Consider the following 19,548-nt stretch of genomic DNA (forward strand, 5'->3'; position numbering starts at 1 on the left):
GCAGAATATTTGCTTTGCAGATATTCTGTGGACTTTTAAATATCAACGTGGAGACCAATTGGCCCTTAACTGGATGTACTAAAGGCATTATAAAATTGATACAGCAATGTCAGGATTTAATGATTTGTAAGCCACCAGGACTGTACCATAAGAAACAGAAGGCACAAAATATACATTTCTCAGATTCTTCTTGCCAGTAACCGCTAGGGTTAAATCCAGAGCTTCTCCCATCTATGATTTGCTCTTAGTTTCTGCTTCTGCTTTACCTTTCAAGGAGAGCTGCTTGCAAAGTGAGTGTTATGCTAAACGCTTTGCGAAAAAGGGTCTAAGTGAGAAATCCAGACTTGTCTGGGAGGTGACCTTTGTGACAAGGTGGTGAAGAACAGTAGAAAGCTGGAAAACTGCTAACCCCCCAGTGGAACTGGCCCTGACTGACCTCCTCAGCTCGGAGATTCCTGCTAGACGGCCTATGAAGAGCCCCTCTATCTTTTAGCAGTAACACTTGGTTTGACCTGTGTTGTGACCCACTTCAGATTATGAACCAGTCACCGCTAATGCCTTCCTGTCGTGTCAAATGTAAAATAAAACAAAAAAAAAGGGAAAGAGAAGAGGCGAGTAGTTTTTGTATGCTCGCTTGCTCTCACAGGTGGACAAACACACACAAGGACTCACAATGGCTCTCAAACGGGAAAGGAAATCTATGTAGAGCTGCAGATATGCCACACTTATTCCCACGAGGCTGTTATTATGTTTTATTCAGGTGCGGTTTTTAATAATTAGTGCTCGCTTTTCTTCCTGAGCAAAAAGTGGAAAGCAAGCTTGGAATTGAATCTCAGGCAACAGGCCTGGTGCAGCTGAGTGACAGGTACAGCCATGGACAACAGCTTGCAAACCATTTGCAAATAAACAGAAAATGTAATAGCTGTTGTGACCCACATACAATATTACAGGCTGATGAGATGAAAATCAAAGGCAGCATTAGAGAAAAGTTGTCCTATTCCCAATCCAGCCAGGACATGACAAGGGCGTGCCATTGACCTGACTGTCCATACATTTTAATTATATAGTCAACAGCAAAAGAAAATACAGAATAAATAAGTAAAATTACAACCTTGTCTGTAGTATGGGTTTGACCTAGAGAGGTCAGAGTATACGGAGGCAGTAGTATTACAGAGAACCCCCATTTACAGCCTTCCTTCACTGGTAGCCCGCTGAAGTAAAAGCTCAATTTCCCAAATATTATTAAAACACTACTCAAGGCTGAAGCCTGTATAGCAGATAGCCATCTTAGGTTTCCCATAGTAATCATTTCTTTAAAGTGGATGAATGTATTTCCATAAAATCATAGCAAGTAAGTACTTTTCTAATGGCACTTTGGTAGGAGTAGCCGAGTTATAACATTGTTCAGCGCTTTTAAGAATCCCTAAGCCCTTCATACCAAAAGCCTATCCCAACATATGACTCCTCTGCTACAGTATCACTGCTACTGCCCGGGAGCTCACGACTGCTCAAACAACTGATTGGCCGGGAACTGTAGAGAAAATAGTAGAATAAGAAAACAAACAAATACAAAACTTTCTATTCAAGGGTTTGAGATGCAAAGACTCAAGACATTAGTAAATGTGTCTCTTGCTGAACATCTCTTTTCATTGTATTTCATGTTTTGTTCTTAAGATTTTTGTATTAGTCAGGGAAAAGCTAGTGACAAGGGGCTGTATTCAAAAAACACAAAAAAAACAACTATTAGCACCACCCTAGGTTAACTCCTTGTCACAGTGCACAAAGACGTGAGCAAGTTTCAGTGTTCAAAGTTTCACAATCGCAAATCAAAAAATGTTGTGCTTACTAATCCCTGATAAAGACGTTGTTTTATTGTAACCAATGTTTCGTGGACTGCTTCATACCCTCAAATGCCACCCTGAACCTCTTTCTGTGACATGGGCTCTTCAGACACAAACATCGAATGGGATATATTGTGCTCCGGTAGAGAAAGAGTTGCCGACTGCTTTGCAAAACGAGCTGCAACCTAAATGTTAGTTGGTTACCTTTACAGTTTTTCTCACTTTACTACTCTGAACTTGCTCTGGCAACAAACACTACTCCTTTTATATTCCTACACTTATGATACCAAATAAAATAAGTGTGGCCTAACGGCTCGTGCGTTTGGCAGCGGCTCACAGTGCAGTTGGTGGCGCTGTGTTGGCTATGAATCATAGTTACCGTTCCTGCGTCACCTGATTGAGTTCTCAACCTCGCCCGGGAATCCTTTCTCTGACCCGAGATGTAATTATCTCTCCCCGGTCTCCATCCTGCTTGTTTTTGCTTAAAAAGCTCCTCTCCACTAAATTATGAAAGTGAGTGAAATTGATGGCACGCGTGTCTGGGGCGTTTATGATGATGAATGGCTCTCACTCCCAAAGCTTTTATTGTCTGTGATATGTAAAGAAAGGGAAATGATTTATCATGACAGATTGTCATGTAGTTTAATGCAGTTATAAATCCCCGCAATGCTGATAGGCAGGCAGGCAGGAAGGCAGGCCTGAGGGAGGGGGAGGGAGAGAGCAGAGCAGGAGGAGAGGGAGAGAGAGAGTGCAGGAGAGATGGGAAGAGGAGAAGGAAAAGCAGATAAATACAAGGCAGAAAGAACAAGTGAGGAAGAAAAAGCTAACAAACACAGACATCTTTACAGGGATGCAAACCGGAAACATCAAATATATTGAAAATAATGTAAAATATATAGAGAGCTGGTTAGATACTTTAATTGTAATGAAATCAGTCAAAAACAAAATACTTTGCATTAACATCTTTAACAAAACCACAGTTGTGGCAACTGAGCTCTGCAAATTGAGATGAGGATGTGAGAGAACAGACTTTGCCCAAGCCAGCTAATTTAGCACACTCCTGGCATGTCTGCGTTAGCACCAGGTGTCGGCACAACTTCGGGGGAATGGCCCAATTTACATATAACTGGTGTGATTTAAAGAAGCCATATGTACGTGTATGAATGTGTGTCACTTGACATGTGAAAACCTTGTTTAAACCGGGGTGTGCAAAACAATGCCGCTATGCAAATGGAACAGGATGTTGAAATGGCGAGGTGGGAAGCAAACGAGACAAAAGGGATGCAAGAGAGATGGGAAATATAGATTATAATGCCTGGATTACAAGGCCACAGAGACAAGCGGAACACCACTCCAGGGATTTGGAAGGCATGTTTTTTGCAAACTGTAGTAGTTTTTTTAAGTATAATAGTATAATAGTGTGATTTATATGTGTATTTGGCTTTTTTCAGATATTAGATTGTTCTAGAAATTAGTATTGAGATTAAAAGAATGGTCTCTCTAATACACTGTTTTTTATTCCTTCTCTCTACGGGATTGCATTGAGGCTGGTTACTTTAAATAATTGAAGCATTTGGGGATTATACATACTTAGCAAGTGATTTTGGCTTTAGCTCTATTGACTAATATTCATAGAAAAAGCTAGAATTGTCTTGCTATGCATGTATGAGCAGGACATGTCTGAAGGGAGGTTCTTCAAACTAGCCTTATAAGTATAGAGATGCAGCCCTGTGTAGAGAGAGCTGCAGCTGAGTTGGTGCAGAGCTTTTGGAGTGAATTAAAGTCCAGTAGAACTGCACCTGTTTAATCTGTCTGTCTGACTTCATTCCCAATCGAGTTTAGTAGTATTGGCAGTGATTTCATAGCATATTTTCTGTTTTTTCTCTCCCTTTTTATTCTTGACTGACTTTTAAATTCTTCTATCAGCAACTGCATTCAAAGGGATTAGTTTTATTCATGTTAACATTACATTATTACTGGACCTTGACTATTATTTGGTGGTCATATAACTTCCATCTTTTAAAGCCTATTTTCAATGTTGTGTTAACTAGTAAAAGCTTCCTGTATACAGTTTATACCCTATACCATTTAAGTTAGTGATTGCTTTAAATATGGGTTCATGCCAGTGTTAGCAGGACATCACTACACAGAGTTTGTTTTCTGGATGCTTCTGTAGGATTTGTGTCTTCACTACACTTCTCTTCTCAGTAGTTCAAGGACCCTGTACCAGCATCTCCTGTTTCTGGAGTCTTGGTCAATGAAGCGCCAGCACAAAACAGAGCACTCTTCCCCTTCCCTGCTTTATATTCATCTTCTTCATTACAAAACTGGCTCTGTGAATCAATCTGTCTGCGTCCTTCCCATAAAATTACAGTCCGTGCATTGAGTATTTGTCAGCACTTTCTACAAAAAAGCCCAGTGTATCGATATATATTCTCCATATTTAAACAAGCCAGGTCTACAATTGTCCAAAACTGAAGCTGTGGCTGCTTTTTCAATAATTTTGCATAAAAGGAAACAATATCAATAATAGACTCTTATTTCCATAAAGATGAATGCAGGCTCTTACCAGTGTGTAATCCCAGGCGCCTGCTATATGACCTTCATGACCCGAGGCTGCCACCTGCCTGCTTATTGATTTCATACCAACACCTGTGGCATCACACACTTCCTGCAAGAATCCCGGGTGAAAAACAGCCTTCCTTTCGTTCGGCTTCGAGGTCACCGCTGGCCAACCTTATTGTCAAGAAGAGTAATCTTGCTAACTAAATCATTACAGTGATGCGTGTGTTACCACTGTTTTATCAGCCTCTAATTAGGTAGGGAAGAGACAGCTGATGTTAATACACTGGGCCATGATGTTAGCAATAAGCCAAGCGATGTCACAGCTCAGCAATGTGACATTCCCCCCAGTTTTTTTCTTCTTCTTTTTTTTCTTGTGTTTTGTAACCAAAAATAATGGTTTGATCCACTGAAAGCTTGGATGAAGCCATTAATTTAAAGGTTTTATGTTGAAAATAATGATATAAAAAAAATAACAGTTACCCTTTTGGAGCAATATGTTTTGTATCTGCTTTTTCAGCTAGTAAAGGAAATGGGTTCCATACACAGAGTTCATATTTGTGTGTGTTACTGTTTTTAATGAGATTTTCCAAAAATAGCAACACAATTTAGAAGAATGTAGCATGAAAATAATTGATACCGACCTTTCGTTTGTGCAAAAACAAACAAACTAATAAACAAACACACAAAACAGCTGGTTCCCATGAAAGAGGAGTTAGAAATCAGAAGTGCATTTGACTGTGGGGGGGTGGGGGGAAGAGCATGTGTTTGTTTAGTGTTTTGGGAAACAGGGGTGGCAGTTTGCGAGTGCTGAGGTTCATGATTTGTTGGTTTGTTTCCTCAGGTCGAGATTTGGCAAGCACAACGCTCCCTGGATACCCCCCCCATGTCCCCCCTGCAGGACAGGGGAGTTACTCCACGCCAGCGCTGACAGGAATGGTGCCTGGTGAGTCTAACCTCTCCGTGCTTCTGCCCGTCTCCGGAGTGAGCCCTCTTTCAGCAGTCAGCCAAAACAACATTACAGAAAAAAAAAGAAAAAGAAAATCAGGAACATGAAACAACATGAAAAGACAAGCAAGGGCAGAGGAAGTCAGGATTGTGAATGTTGGCTTTTCATGTGAGAGAAAGTAGGGGAAGCTTTCAGTGATTTGTATTTGGGGATTGTCTGGGAGTGAAAGTGCCTGCGTATGCGAGGGTGTTGTGGGCTGTTGGGGAAGGTGCATTTGAAGCGTATGACCTCTCAAAGTCTAATCAGACCAACAAAACCCTCCTAAGATATTGTTCCTGGATCAAACCTATATATAATTCACACTCCGATCACTGTGCTTAACCATATTCTTTAGTGGACGTCTTCTAAAAAATGTTGTTAGTTTGAATTTCTCTCTATGGGTACTCAGCATAGCAGCAAAATGTCTTGTTCTTTAAAATCTGCATTATCACAGAGAGTGCTTTCACTTTTGTGGAATTATGTGGGGGAAGCGATAAGGAAAGTTCTTGACATTGTCTTGCCACAGTTTGGTCCCTTCAAAACTGTTATTGCGTGCTTCTTTGTTATATTCTGAGTGTCTTTAGCTTTGTATTGTTTTTGCATTCACGATCTAGGTTCTTCATCCAAATGTCAATGTAGGCAGCACTAATGTATTGAAGACTTTCCTCTTAAGAAGCAAAGACAGTTTCTCTTTAAAGTAGCTCTTCTATTAATATTTGAACGTCTTATTTTCAGTTGTTATTAATTCACACAAATACTCATTTTCCTCTTCCAGATTGAGTCCATTTCCAAGGGAAGAGTGTTTATTTGATTGAAAATTACTTTTTTCCTGTTAAGTTAATTTCAGGGTAGTTTTGATCTTAGCTTGTGATATTCATGAGCTCTTATCTCCATTTTCCAGCAGGCGTTGAGTCTTGGTCATATTTTATCTCTTGGGGTTATTGAAAATAAAATATTGTTGGGCAATAATAGATGATTAGGTTTCTTTAATGCTTAGGACTCATTCTTCCCATCCAGTGTCTTGAAAGTGTATTTGATTGTGTCGTATACATCTTATTTCACCTTGGTGTAAATGGTACAAATTAAGTTGATTTAGGGCTTTTCAATACCTTGGATTCTTGAGCTTTCTAAAACAGATATCTTATGTATAAAGATGAAACCATTTTCATTTTTGTCTATTATGAAGTTACAAATATATATTTTTAAGCACTGCTGTGATACAAATGAAATATAGAAAGTGACAGATGAAGTCATTGGTATTCATTAATAATCTTATGGCCATTTCTGTCCAATCATATCCAGTAAATTAAATAATTTCTGTAGTGTCATACACTGATTTGATTGACTTAATTAGCACCAGTCACTCGATGTCTGATTGTGTTGTTCAAGACTTTCTGTGTGAAGGCATCAAAAAATGGGAGCAAGCCAACAGTATTCACACATTTCTTCACCGCATGTTCATTGGATGCAGCCCACTTTTGGGGGATATGTTGACACACTGAAAAAGAAAAAACAGCTTATATCAGTGGTACCTTCTGAAAAATGAACCCTATTAAACTGTAGAGGGAAATATCACAGACCCTTGGATTTGCAGCTGCAGCCCATGTAGCATGTTCCGAAACTGTAGTCTCGCAGCATCTTGTATTGATTTCATCCTTATTTTTGCATCTTCCTTTCCTGAAGTATCATGCTATCAGCACATGATTGGCAGGAAACTAAAGGACACATACGATCACATGTAGAAAGTCTTGAAAGTCTCTCTAGCGTTACAAGTTCTGTGATGGTGTGTGATGCTCCCTTTTGTAGTTTACAGGCTACATTCTGGTCTTCGTAGAAAAATAAAAATGACTAGATAAGGAAGATAAAAGCATTGACTTGTTTTTTGAATGAACTCAGAATAGACTAAACACAACTGTAGCAGCCTCTGAAATTAGCCAAAGCTTTCTGAACCATTCTTGTGTATATTTAGTGTATTGCCTTAATCTAATTTTCATAGCAAAGAGTATGTTTAAGCATTTGAAATGTACCAGTACCAGTGTTTATGAACCATTTAAAATATATAATGATAGCAAAACTTTGCCACAGTGGTACTTTTCAGGAGACTGGCATCATTATGGAATTACTAATAATATGTTTTTCTTTTATTAAAAAGAAAACGTGGCTTTGAATTTGAAGAAAGCAGAAATTATTGTAGATGAACACTACTAGCCTTGGAAATGTCATCAGTCTTTTAACTAGGGTTAATTAAGACTCTAACTAAGCTCTAACTAAGAACTAAAGGGCTGAAATCTTAACTTTATATAGCTGCTAACTTGTAGTTACAGGTTGCAAGTTTATTAAGTAAGGGGACATTTACATACTCATCCAAGAGCAGCTATTTAAAGTATTTAAGGGCAATATAGCCTATCAACTCAGTGTGAATGCTATCAATGCCATAGGGGACCCAGGTCTGGACTGCAGAGTGTCTGCATGGTAATTGAATTCAAATCGGGTTATGTTTAACCACTGCTCATTCATTTAAATAACTGTTGCTGTTTCTGTATTAGGACTGTTCTGACAATGGCCCTCTTACCCTCCCTTTATTTCTGCGGCAATCTCAGGGGGCACAGCTTGTCTCTGGCACTTCCTCCTTCTCCTTGTCTGCCAGTTTGACAGTTCTCCCCTGGGGGTCAGGGGTGAGGGGGGTCTTGGGGGATAGAAAGGAGGGCTGGTGGTGGGGGGGTGGGCTAGTGGCTGTGGCCAATGAATAGAAAAAGCAGGCATCGTGGCAAAGCTGTGAATATAGTCATTAACTAGAGTCGGAAACCCAGCTGTCCTTTCTCAACACCAGTAATTTGTTTTTAATGAAAAACATTCAGTGACCCCTGACTAATTCATTCATTCTTACTCGGTCTGTGTGTAATGATCCCAATTTGAGTGAAGGGAGAAAAGGTAGAAATGTTTTTGGGTAATGGAAATGGAAACAAACACAAATCTGCAGGTAAACAAAACTACAAGCACATGTGTGCACGTGGAAACCAAGACACATGCTCACCTGCATGAGTATGTACTAAGCCCCATCTACTCACAGAGACACACATGCACCAGTCTTTTGTATGCAGATTAAAATACATACCATCGTGTAAAAACCCACCCTTGGAAATTTCCTTTGCAGGAGATGTAAAGTTTTAAAAATCTGGTGAATTCACATCAATGCACACTTACAGATTTTGACTTTCCCAGGCTTCCACTGTTTGATGACTATATATTAGTGACCTCACAGAATCACTGAGAGGCCTCGAGGACTGAGTGTGTGCCGTGACTTACAGGACAAACCAGGACCAATCCTTCAGAGACACAACTTTTTAGCAGGCCTCTTATGCCCAAGCAGCCCCATGTTCAACCTTCATCGATGCACTAGGGTACATCTTTCAATGCTCAGCCCGACCCTTTCTCTCATACGTGATAACCCATGTAGAGAGAGAGAGATGGTTCTCCTTTAGCATTTTGGAATAGTACATATGTACAGCTTTATCTTGACGATTTTTAATAGACAACTTTTAAAGATTTTTTACCCACCCAGAAGATATCAGAAGTATTTACTGATTCATTTTATATATGTTTCTCTATGTTATGTAGCTACTATTTTAAATGCTTGTATTTATGTAGATATGTTTAAAAACATTGTATTATTATTATTAGTAGTAGAAATATTATTTTGTGGCATTAGTAATTATGTAACAAAAATTTTAATTAAGTATGGGTTACTGAATAATGCATCTTAAAACCAATTCTATTATTTCTTTTTCTTTCTTTCTTTCTTTCTTTCTTTCTTTCTTTCTTTCTTTCTTTCTTTCTTTCTTCCTTTCTTTCTTCCTTTCTTTCTGTAATCATCCATTCATTCATTCAGTTATCCATTCATGCCATGCGTGGCTTTTCCCTCGCTCTTCGTATGTGTGGATTGCATTTGATGAGCGTCTCTCCAGTCAGCACCGTGAGCGCGGTCTCTCATTACTGCCTCTGCGAGGTGGGCAGGCCCGTTTAACGGTTGGTTTGAAGTGCGGTTCCAGGGGGTCTTCCGAAAGCACTTGATATTCATGTATTGATTTTTAAATTATATATCATTGCTACACTGAGGCCTTTCCGTTCTCAAATGTGTCAAGAGCAGACATGATACAACCAAGAGCTGTCAAGTGCCCATCATTTGAACTTTGAATTATTTCCCTTTCTGAAATTTAAAAGATCATATTTTAATATCAAGCAGCTGGACTAAACATGTTCTTAAACAAAGGAAGATCGCTTAATGCAGGCTTCGGCTATAGAAAATCATAGAAAATATTTGGCTTGCGATGCAGTTTGTAATGTAACAACAACAACAATAATAATAATAATAATAATAATAAGAAGAAGAATAGTAATAATAATCATAATATATTTTTAAGCAGTTTAGGAAACTTTTTCAAATAATAATTTAGAGAGTAGAGGAGGTCTCTGACTGCTTAGATTGTGCATGTGACTGACACCCAGGGAAGAAACCAAGTATAACAACGATTAAGTGTCACTGAAGCGAATGTAAAACCAAAGGGTTAATTAACCTCTGAAGAGCCAAGACCACATGAATTTGAAACATTGAAAGCTGTCATTTGTGAAGTTGTAAGTAAATTAAAAGGCCCTGGGGATAATGCAAAGCTCCTGACCTTTTTATTGATGCACAGTGAACATGACAACTAAGAAGATGCTCTGTATCAGAGGTCGGAGCCATTTTGGATTTCAGAAACAAATCAAACTTAAAACAAAATCTGTAAATTAATGAATAAATTAGTGAATGAATGAAAGCATCTCTGTTTAGCTGTTTCTGTTCTCCCATTCCTGTCAAAAAGTTTTAAAGAAAACAATTTTATATAGAAAGAAACCATATGATGAATTTTGATGAGTTGTGTTTTATGTAAGCAACGTATTTCCTGACAAAGTCTGTGCAGCATCCCAGCAACAGCGATAGGATTAAACTGTTATTTGATAGTAAAAGACAGTGTGGTAAACAAAACATAAAAGATTACTCGAGAATAGTGTAAAGCTGACAATGTGAAAAACAGTGCAGGGCTGATTCGTTTGTAAAATGGCAATATAAACTTTTATATACAAATATATATATTTTTTCTCCTTGGTGATAGTGTTTACTGGGTGAATAACGCAGTCCAAGAAAATTGAACTGTGAAATGCCTTTAAAATATGACTAAATGAGGCAAAGCACTCACGCACGCACGTGCACTTAAAAAAATCACATCATAAACCAAGGCTCCCTATTTAGGAGAAACATATTGTTTGACCGGGCTTCTTGGAAATTTCTATGCATTTGTAATAACAAAATTACCATAATTTGCTCGTTACCGCAGCTAGGATCAGTCAAGCATTGTTCTCAACATGCAGGGGCCGTCGAGCGCTGTACAGTAGCTCTGCTGGTGAGTTAAGCACGGCCAAGGAAATTAGCATGCAGATGTTCTTAACTGTCAGCGCCTCGACTCTCCGTTCCCTTGATTTGAGGCACTAGGGGTGCCGGTGCTGCAGAGTGGTTTAACTGGTGACTTAATTTTAGAAAGATATTGCAAAAGACTGCACAAGTATCAGTTAACCAATGTTAAGAGTATGTTTCTATCAACCAAAACATCCTCCTCTGGTTCACATGACCTGCGGAGTGTGTTAGTGGCTGTGGGGGGGGGGATACATGACTTCATGTGAAGATTTCACATTGATCGTATAATTAGTGCAGTTCCTGAACAAAGCATGGATTGCCAGGGTTACTACTACTACTAAAATATCCCTTTCATGTCATATTATATTGTATGGCATAAGGCTTTCTTAGACCTGTATTTTGCATCAGATTTTGACTCTCTTATGTTCCACATCATGAGAAAGGGCGTCACATTTGATAGGAAAGTGGGTTAATGAATAAGTCCAGTGTTACAAGCACCATTTGTCTATTTCCAAAAAATAAAAAATACACACTTCCAGTGATGCACTGTTCTGTACAGGGGTTTTGGATGCTGGGTTTTTAATTCTAGTTTTCCAATACGGAACAAACCTTCTCTTTGTCGTGTATGTGCTTACCCAAGGGACTATTTGACACAGCAGTGGATGGTAGTTGAACCAGACAGTCTCTAGTGGAAAAGGGTCTATAGCCAAGTCTCAACCCCAGTTTTATCCAGCGGCATAAATAGAGCCCAGAAGTAAATATGCATCCAGTCATTACCTTGTCTGTAGCTACGAATCCCACTCCTTTTGCTGGCCCGTGCCCTTCAACCCCGGAGTGGCTGGTGTCGTTGTATCGCAGTGCGCCAGTGTTAAGTGTGACCTTGCCGCACAGCCCGAGCGCAGGCTGTCCCGGCTCGCCTGACGTTGATGTGTGAGTGTGGCACTCTGGCGGCGCATGTGACCTTGACGCCGCAGCGACGAAGCGTCCCTTTTCCGCGCACCCCGGTTGAGGGAGTCTTAACAACCTGACACCGCACCGACGGCTCTCTTCAAGGTGACAAGCGAGAGAATATTAAAGGCCTGTACATTTCTACGTACCTGCCAACTGTTGAAGGTTATAATTACCTGAGAGCTAGCCTCCTGGTGCCACCGCGCTGTGGTGTTGCATTTTAACCGGCTCAGATGCTGCCTCTCCTCTCAGTCCCAGTTGCAGACCTGCTGTGCGGGCTTAAGAACATCAACTACTTTGGAACTTAACCCTCATCCTTCTTCCCACACAGAGAAGTTCTGAAATTTTTGTAGTCCACCACTTTGCGCTAATAGTACAGTATGAAGGGAACTGTAGTGTCAAAAGCACGGGCCTGAATGCTGTTCTATGTCTGTATTTAAACAAATCAGGAAAACCTCAGCAGTTTCTAGAATAAAATGTACATTTTTTTAAGTGCTGTTCTTTAAATTATTGCTGTGAACAAACATTTTGCTCCTCTCTCAAAACGTAGCATGCACACATTTTTATTTTGAAGCACTGTTTCCTGAAACTAGTAAGTATTTCTCGCCCTTATCTTACAATCACAACACCAGTCCCTGTCAGGAATCTTCTTTGATGAGAGCGAGAGGCCCTCTGCCAAACTGGTCTCTGACTCCCCCCCAGCTCGTGTGGGGTGTTCTCTTCTCTAGGGTGGGCTGGCGGCTGGTTCTGGGGCCAGCGGGCCGCAGTGGGGCCCTGTGCCGTTCTGTCAGCGGCAGTGTCTGTTGCCGCTGCTCTCAGCTGCTCGGTGCTGCAGGAGGCTGACAACACGAGCACTCAGGCAGAACAGACATAGAACTGGGAGCCCGGGCCTGTCAGCCTGGGGAAGAGTTCCCACGAGAGCCAAGGAGGGGGAGATGGAGGAAGAGAGAGAGAGGGTGAACGAGTGCGGAGAAGGAGAGGGTCTCTGATAGGGACAGCGGGAGAATAAAGTGTCAGTGATGGGAGGGGAACAAAGGAAGAGAGAGAGAGGGAAGGAGAGGGAATATGTTGCTTATAGGGAGAGATGAGGGAACGGGGAGTTCTGAAAGGTAGAGAGAAGAGAGGGCTCAAAAGCTGCAGGCAGCATTTACAGTCAAGTTAGTATGTATCCCTTATGTTCAAATTAATGTATGACCATTCAGTGTTTGTTACTTGTAAATGCACATATAACAACAGTCAGTTGTGGAAATATGTTTTGGTTGAGTCCACAGATCCAATAGACTACCCTTACTCACTAAAACCCAACCAATGCTATATGGTAAAATCCTATCCTCCACTCCACCCCTAACCTTCAGCTGCTAAGCCTACTCTTCTACTGTATCCTGGAAACTGAAGTTTGATTTGTTTGTTTCTCATTTCAGGAAGTGACTTTTCTGGGAGCCCATACACCCACCCCCAATACTCGACATACAATGAATCATGGAGATTTCCTAACCCCAGTTTGTTAGGTAAGTGAAGTGGGTGCTTCATGAAACCATTGAAAATATTCACTACTGGCTACCGTCTGTCTTGTGTTGTACTTTCCTCTGTGTGCAGCCTGGTCATCAACCAAGGCAGGATTGTGAGACAAAGCACTCTTAACTGACCACTCTTTTTCAAAATGAGAAGTCAGATATCCCCCCAGGTACAAGAATATATCTTTAACTTTAAACACTCAGTCATTTAATTTGTAAGTATGTCTCCATGCAGCTTATCTTTTTGTTTTGTCCTCAATGTGCAGTAACTTTACTCTTAATTTTTCTTCTCTTGCTTGTAATGTTGCTTGTTCACTTAAATTACCTCTCAGGGACTCGATAGATATCAATAGATATCACAAGACACAGGATAAGGGATTGTACAGTAAATGAAAAATGTCCAGATGACTTTGATCCTTAACAGTATTTTACTATATTCTATAGAAACAGTCATTACAGACAATGAGCATGCATGGTTTCATAATGTACTACCAACAACGTTTAGCATGTTGCATGATTTGGAGTCACATGACATAACATGCTAGACTGTGGTACCAGAGGACCAATGCTATGTTGTTTCTATCAGTGCTCTGCTAGGGGGCAGTGTTGCTATCTGTCTATATGAAAAATAACTGTCTATGATTTCGATCTCCATTCACTAGTTGTAGCCCAGTGCAGTCAGTGTTTTGTCTTTTTTCTGTGCATAACCATCCATAATTCAAGAATCTCATTTAATCAGTGGAATATTTAGAGAATCCTAAGGAATGAAAAAGCTGTCTCAAATGTGTCTGTTTTAACCCTTTAAGTGCATAAACCAAATATGCATGCAATCCATTTTAAAGAGATGCCAAAAGCCCAAAAGGGTTAAAAAAGATACTCAGGTGAGAAACTTATCAGCCTCACTCATAAATGTGTTCAAATATTTTGCGCAGCTGTCTGGCTTTGTCTAGGGAGGAAAATGTCTTGATGTATTTAGAATTAGACTTCAGTTTATCTGATGGACCAAAACAACAATAATAAGGCCCTGTTGACAAAGTGTGAAGCTATGAGTTGTTGAAAGAACGTTCTTTGACATTCGGGTTAGCTGGTTCTGACAAAGAAAACATTGATGAAACCAGAAGCACCTCAGAAAGGGTGTTTATTCTCTTCCCAAGAACATTCTTTAAATAACTGCTGAGTTGAAGCTTTGTGAATAGGACCCCGTTGGTCTGCCAGATGCAGTATAGTTGACTCAGGCATTTTGGCAGACCACGTGGTTATCCATTCAGTCTTCTTTGCTCCCTCAGTGTTCCAGCAGGACTATGGCTCGCGCCTTGGCACAGAAATCGGATGTACTTCTGGGTTTTTTCCCGGCCAGTCGGGCCAGATACAAGGTATGTTGAAGTGGCCCAATGGGAAACATACTAGCCCTGGGCCGCCGCTTCTCTTTGAGCCCTTTGTTGCTTGAATGGAGCAAACTACAGTGATACCTCTATGTGACTGTCCTGACCCACTGGCTACTGCTAAGCAAGCCAGCGCACACATCACTGCAGGGCACCTATACAAAGCTTCTTTCTCTGTGCTAAGCCTTCATTCTGTTGTTTTCTAAATTGGAGGGAGCATGTGTCTGAAGAAGATAGAAGCAGCACAAGATTTGCAAAGCAGCAAGACTAAAGTATAATAGAGAGATGTATGTTTTCTGCTTCAGCAGTGCAGTCAGTCTGAGTTTGCTGGCTTTAATCATTGTTCCTGACAAGCACGGTGGCCATTTGAAGAAAATACAATACATCTCCCTGCTTTTTAGTGAGAAAAAGTAAGCTTCTTAGCCTGTGAAATGAAAACAAAAAGCATTTAGTCCTCTGATGGTAAAGGCTACTGGAATAAATGACTATATATATGTCCTTTATAGCATACAATATGTAATTTATTGTGTGCTACCAGATTCAGATCTAAGGCAAAATTGGCTCAAACTTAAAAAATGTGTAGCAAAACAATCACGCGATTGGCTGATAATGGTTAGTGTTGTAATAGTCACAGCAGTTTAAATGAATGTGTTTGTGGAAGCAATACTGGAATAGACATCGTTTTAGGCCAATTTACGGCAACTACTATGAATTGTATTCAACTACCCGATCAGTGACATCAAATAAGACAGTATTATGGATTCTCAGATTAGTGGGTTCCATCTTTATTTCTCAGACCAACTGAGTAAATGATTAATCTAACTATATTGTTTCATTGTCCAGCTGCTGTGGGTGCAGTTGGCGTTAGATCATTTAATTTCAGTGTCACCAGCAGAAACTTTCATATCCAGAGATTTGAGAGTTGAAATATAATGCCACAGTTGTGCCCAACTGTTTTTCTCTTCTGTTGTTCCGAGTTTCCACAGAACGAGTCGTTAGTGTAGCGTGGCTCCACTCTGCGTCCGTGTGAGGCACTGGTATGGGAGGCTGCCAGGCGAATCCGGCTCGTTTTGAGCGCAGTTATTAAACACTAGCAGCCCTTTCACGTAGGCCAGCACGAGCTAATGAAGAAAAACGATTTGCAGCAGGCCGTCTGATCCTTAAGCCTTTTCATCATTTTAGCTCATCACGGTCTAAGTGAATGCAGTGATCAAGATGAATTCATTTTTGTTCGAATGTTCCTATCGAGCCTGGTGGGAGATTTTTTTAATTTGAGCTGACAGAGCCTTGGCAGCAGCTCAGCTGTTGCTCTCCGTCCACGCTTTGTTGTACTTGGGCTCCTCCGGCTTTTTAAAGTATCCCCCACCCCCCGCCTGCTCTGCCTGCAGCTTTTAGCAACGGCTCAAAGACTAACAGCACAGCGTAGATTTCATTGACTGTGAGTTTTTCTTTCGTGATTGATTTTGTGCTTCATTATATAAATAAAGCCTTAAACTGGTCATTCCAAGCCTGCTGTGGAATTTCCTGAGACAGTGAAGAGTTTGTTTCCTGCCACTGCTGCCTTCTGCTTTGTTGGATTTGCTTCTGTTTTTTATTAAGCTTGGGTCAGTTTTCCCCTACCCCCCCTCGCCCCCCGCGCTTATTACGTAATTGTGAACTTGGCTCACCTGTCACCTCACAGAAAAAAGTTATATACAGGGAGTGGAGAATGCACAAGTATCCCAAGAAAAGCTTGGAAATATTTCACGCAGTGTGCCAAATCCAAATCCTCAATACACTAATACTTGGTTAACATATTGCTGTGCAGTTTGACTTTAAATATGTAAATATTTGAGTTGGAGATTATATGAAAGGCTGTATTTGCTTCAGAAAAGTTTAAGTCCCCGTCGAATGTACCTGGAGGATTCTAGGGCCTAAAGGAGGATTTTAAGGGTGACAGGCGTGTGTTTATATATATAAATATGTAAAAATATGTATCTATAGATAGAGAGTGGGATGGAGATGTATCTGTTATATTTGAAGGGAGCAAAAGTACATAGATAATAAATAGAGGATTAGCACAGACAGTAATACAGGTAGATGACGAGAGACGCAGAGATACACGTAGTGATGGATAGACAGAGCAGCAGATCTAGTGCAGATGCTGAGCTGGGTGAGATGACAGATAGACGGCACGTTGTTCTCATCTCTTGACTGAGCCCATTACGGTCGGTGGTGTGACCTTTCTGGCTCAGTAAATTAGGATCATTACTTGACCTCTTTCCCCTTCTCCATTAGAGCAATAATCCATTTGTTTTTCTTTTTTCTTTCATGAACACGTCAGTGCGTAGCGCAGGGCTGAAATGATTGGAAAGCCAACGGTCATTAATGACGGGGGGCTCCCTCTCCAGTCCAGGGGCAGACAGGGGAATAAGTGGCCAACAGACAGCGACTGAGCTCTTTCTAATGAAAAGCCTGATGGCATTTTCTTCCCAAATGGTGGATGAAAAAAAAGGCCAATCCGTGGTCTTAAGGAGTGTTGTAAAAGCATTAAATCCATAATTGCTGAAAGTAAGTAAAGCTGAGGATATTGCAAAGAAAAATCCAGGCTTTTCAAGTGGATTGGCTGCCTATCCAACGTTGGGCATGCATCCTGTCACTTGAAAGGTCTATAAATCATCTATGACTTATCATGTATGCCAGAGTGGTATCAAATCCCAGAGCAAGGTTTTATTAGCACAACTCAAATCTGAAGATTTGTTCATTCTGGAGCTCAGTTCTGGTGTATTCATATAAATAAACATTAGTTCAGCTCAGGTAACAAGATACTAACAGATACGTATCTCTCTCTGAGGGGTCACTTCTTGTTTAGCATCAGAATACACCATACAGGCCGGGGGGATGCTTGAGAACTGCACGATATCACTCAGTACTCAGAATGAAACTGAAATCAAAGTATTTATTTATTAATGATGTAGTCATAAGACCTTTCATAGTCTACTCCTGCCAGTTTGTGTGGAAAGCAGTAAGAATGAACATGATTGGTCCGTGGCACTGTTTTGAAGTAACTGTCACTCCAATGGCTTAGGGTTTCTGTTCAGTCTGTTAGTCTTAGGGAAGACCTGCGATGTTGCTGTTGTTGATGTTGCGATGTTAATGAAGTTTTATTTCCTGCAACATTAGACTTTTGAGTTTAAACCCTCTGTTTTACCAGTCATTGCCGTACCCAAGCAAGAGCACTAGTTATTTTATTTCAGCTATTCACCATTCATGTGGCTCTGCTAAAGTGATTGGCCTCCGACAGTCTGCTTCATTTCATTGCTTGCCTTCCTTATCCAGCTGAGTAAAGAGCCACGTTGTTTTCAAATGAATGTCACAAAGCGAAAGCCAAATGCTTCAATATGTCACCCATCATTGTCCATTTTTTCATCGATTTATTTGAGTGTTTAAAGTTGTTAAAGAAAATGTATTTCTTTATTTATTCATTCATGTTTATTCCCCTTGAAATTTGAATAATATTCTTTACTTATTAATGTGTTTGGTTGTTTGTGTTTACTTTTTAAATATTTGAATAGATACAAATTCCTTATTACTGGAAGACTGCAGTTATAGAGGCCTACAGCTGTCTGGGGACATTTTATTATACTTTCATAGACCACCATAATCTTTTCAGAAGATAACTTAAAAGATGAAGAAAGTCAAGGCCACTTTGACAGTTCAACAAAGTGCAGACACAATATCTTCACAGCCCAGATTCTTTTTTCTTTTTTAAATCATAGATATATTGTATACTGTATTTTGAGTAGACATTATATGATTCCACCTAGAACTGGACAATCAATGTTATGCCATATTGGTACACAACAGAGGTCAAACCAAGTACCCCACAGAGAGGAAGCATTTGCAGTATACATTGACTTTCTTCCAAATTAAAGTGGCTAAGGTGAAACACATGCATCATCACACTCAAGAGGAAGGGAGGACAAACACTCTCATTCACCGATAGAGCCCAACACATGCATGTGCCCCACCACTGTGTCTGGGCTCTCTGGCACCAGGTAAACATGGAAGTGTCTCAGTTGACCCCACCTCACCAGCCCTGGCAGTCCTACCACTGTGATTGGTTTTGCAGAATAACCTGGGTTTGATCTTTGATGCTCCTTGCCGGGGGTCTGATCCAGCACTCTGGAACAGTGGCCTTCCCTGGACAGGCCGCTCAGGGTCCCTGAAAATGGAGGGTCCCTCAGGGTGCCTCTTTCTTGCTTCACAATCCTCTCTTCTTAGGTGCTTGCATGTGTTAAGGACATTTCAATTGTTTTCCCTTGCAGGATCCCCTTATTATTACAGTGCTGCCGCCCGAGGAGCCGGACCAGCAACCACAGCCACTGCATATGATCGCCACTGACCACTCCCCTTCCCACCCGGCCTGGCTCCACAACAGAGAGAGAGAGATGGAGAGAGAGAGAGCACCAGCGCTGCCCTGCATGCATATCTGCCTGCGGGAGGGGGAGGGAGAGGGAGAGGGGGAAGGCTTTGGGGATCTGAAGAAATCAATCCACAGAGTAGAGAAGACACGTTCCCACATCTGCTGTGACTGAGGTAGTGTTTCGACTGGCCACGCCATCTCTACCCTGGCTGAGTTCCTTCTCCAAGACTGAGGTCCATTTTGACTTTGCAATCACCTGGCTTTGGGTACCGCAAATCTTACTCGCAATCTGACACACTGCCTTTGTGGTCATGTAAAAAGTGGGGAGTGCAGATGGGGGGGGGGTGTTTGTCAAGTTTATGATCTGACCTTAGAGCTCTTAGCTCTTAGCTCTTTACTATACTAAAATCCAGTCAGTGACTTTTTTGAAAGGAGAAAAAACCCTAATAATGTACCTAG

The 19,548-nt window shown here is 40.8% G+C and overlaps 1 protein-coding gene across 1 annotated transcript in view; it reads left to right on the forward strand.

Moving 5' to 3' along the window:
- The window catches only part of pax5 (paired box 5), a 58,587-nt gene extending 39,422 nt beyond the window's left edge, over window positions 1-19,165 (forward strand). Inside the window, exons 8-11 of the mRNA XM_066720578.1 lie at window positions 5,248-5,349; window positions 13,210-13,296; window positions 14,589-14,675; window positions 18,992-19,165. Coding sequence (XP_066576675.1) covers window positions 5,248-5,349; window positions 13,210-13,296; window positions 14,589-14,675; window positions 18,992-19,068 — 353 coding nt within the window. The 3' untranslated portion in view covers window positions 19,069-19,165. The remainder of the gene's footprint in view (window positions 1-5,247; window positions 5,350-13,209; window positions 13,297-14,588; window positions 14,676-18,991) is intronic.
- Window positions 19,166-19,548: the final 383 nt, after the last annotated feature.

The sequence above is a fragment of the Amia ocellicauda genome, chromosome 13, assembly GCF_036373705.1.
Source record: "Amia ocellicauda isolate fAmiCal2 chromosome 13, fAmiCal2.hap1, whole genome shotgun sequence".
In the NCBI taxonomy this organism is placed as follows: Eukaryota; Metazoa; Chordata; class Actinopteri; order Amiiformes; family Amiidae; genus Amia; species Amia ocellicauda.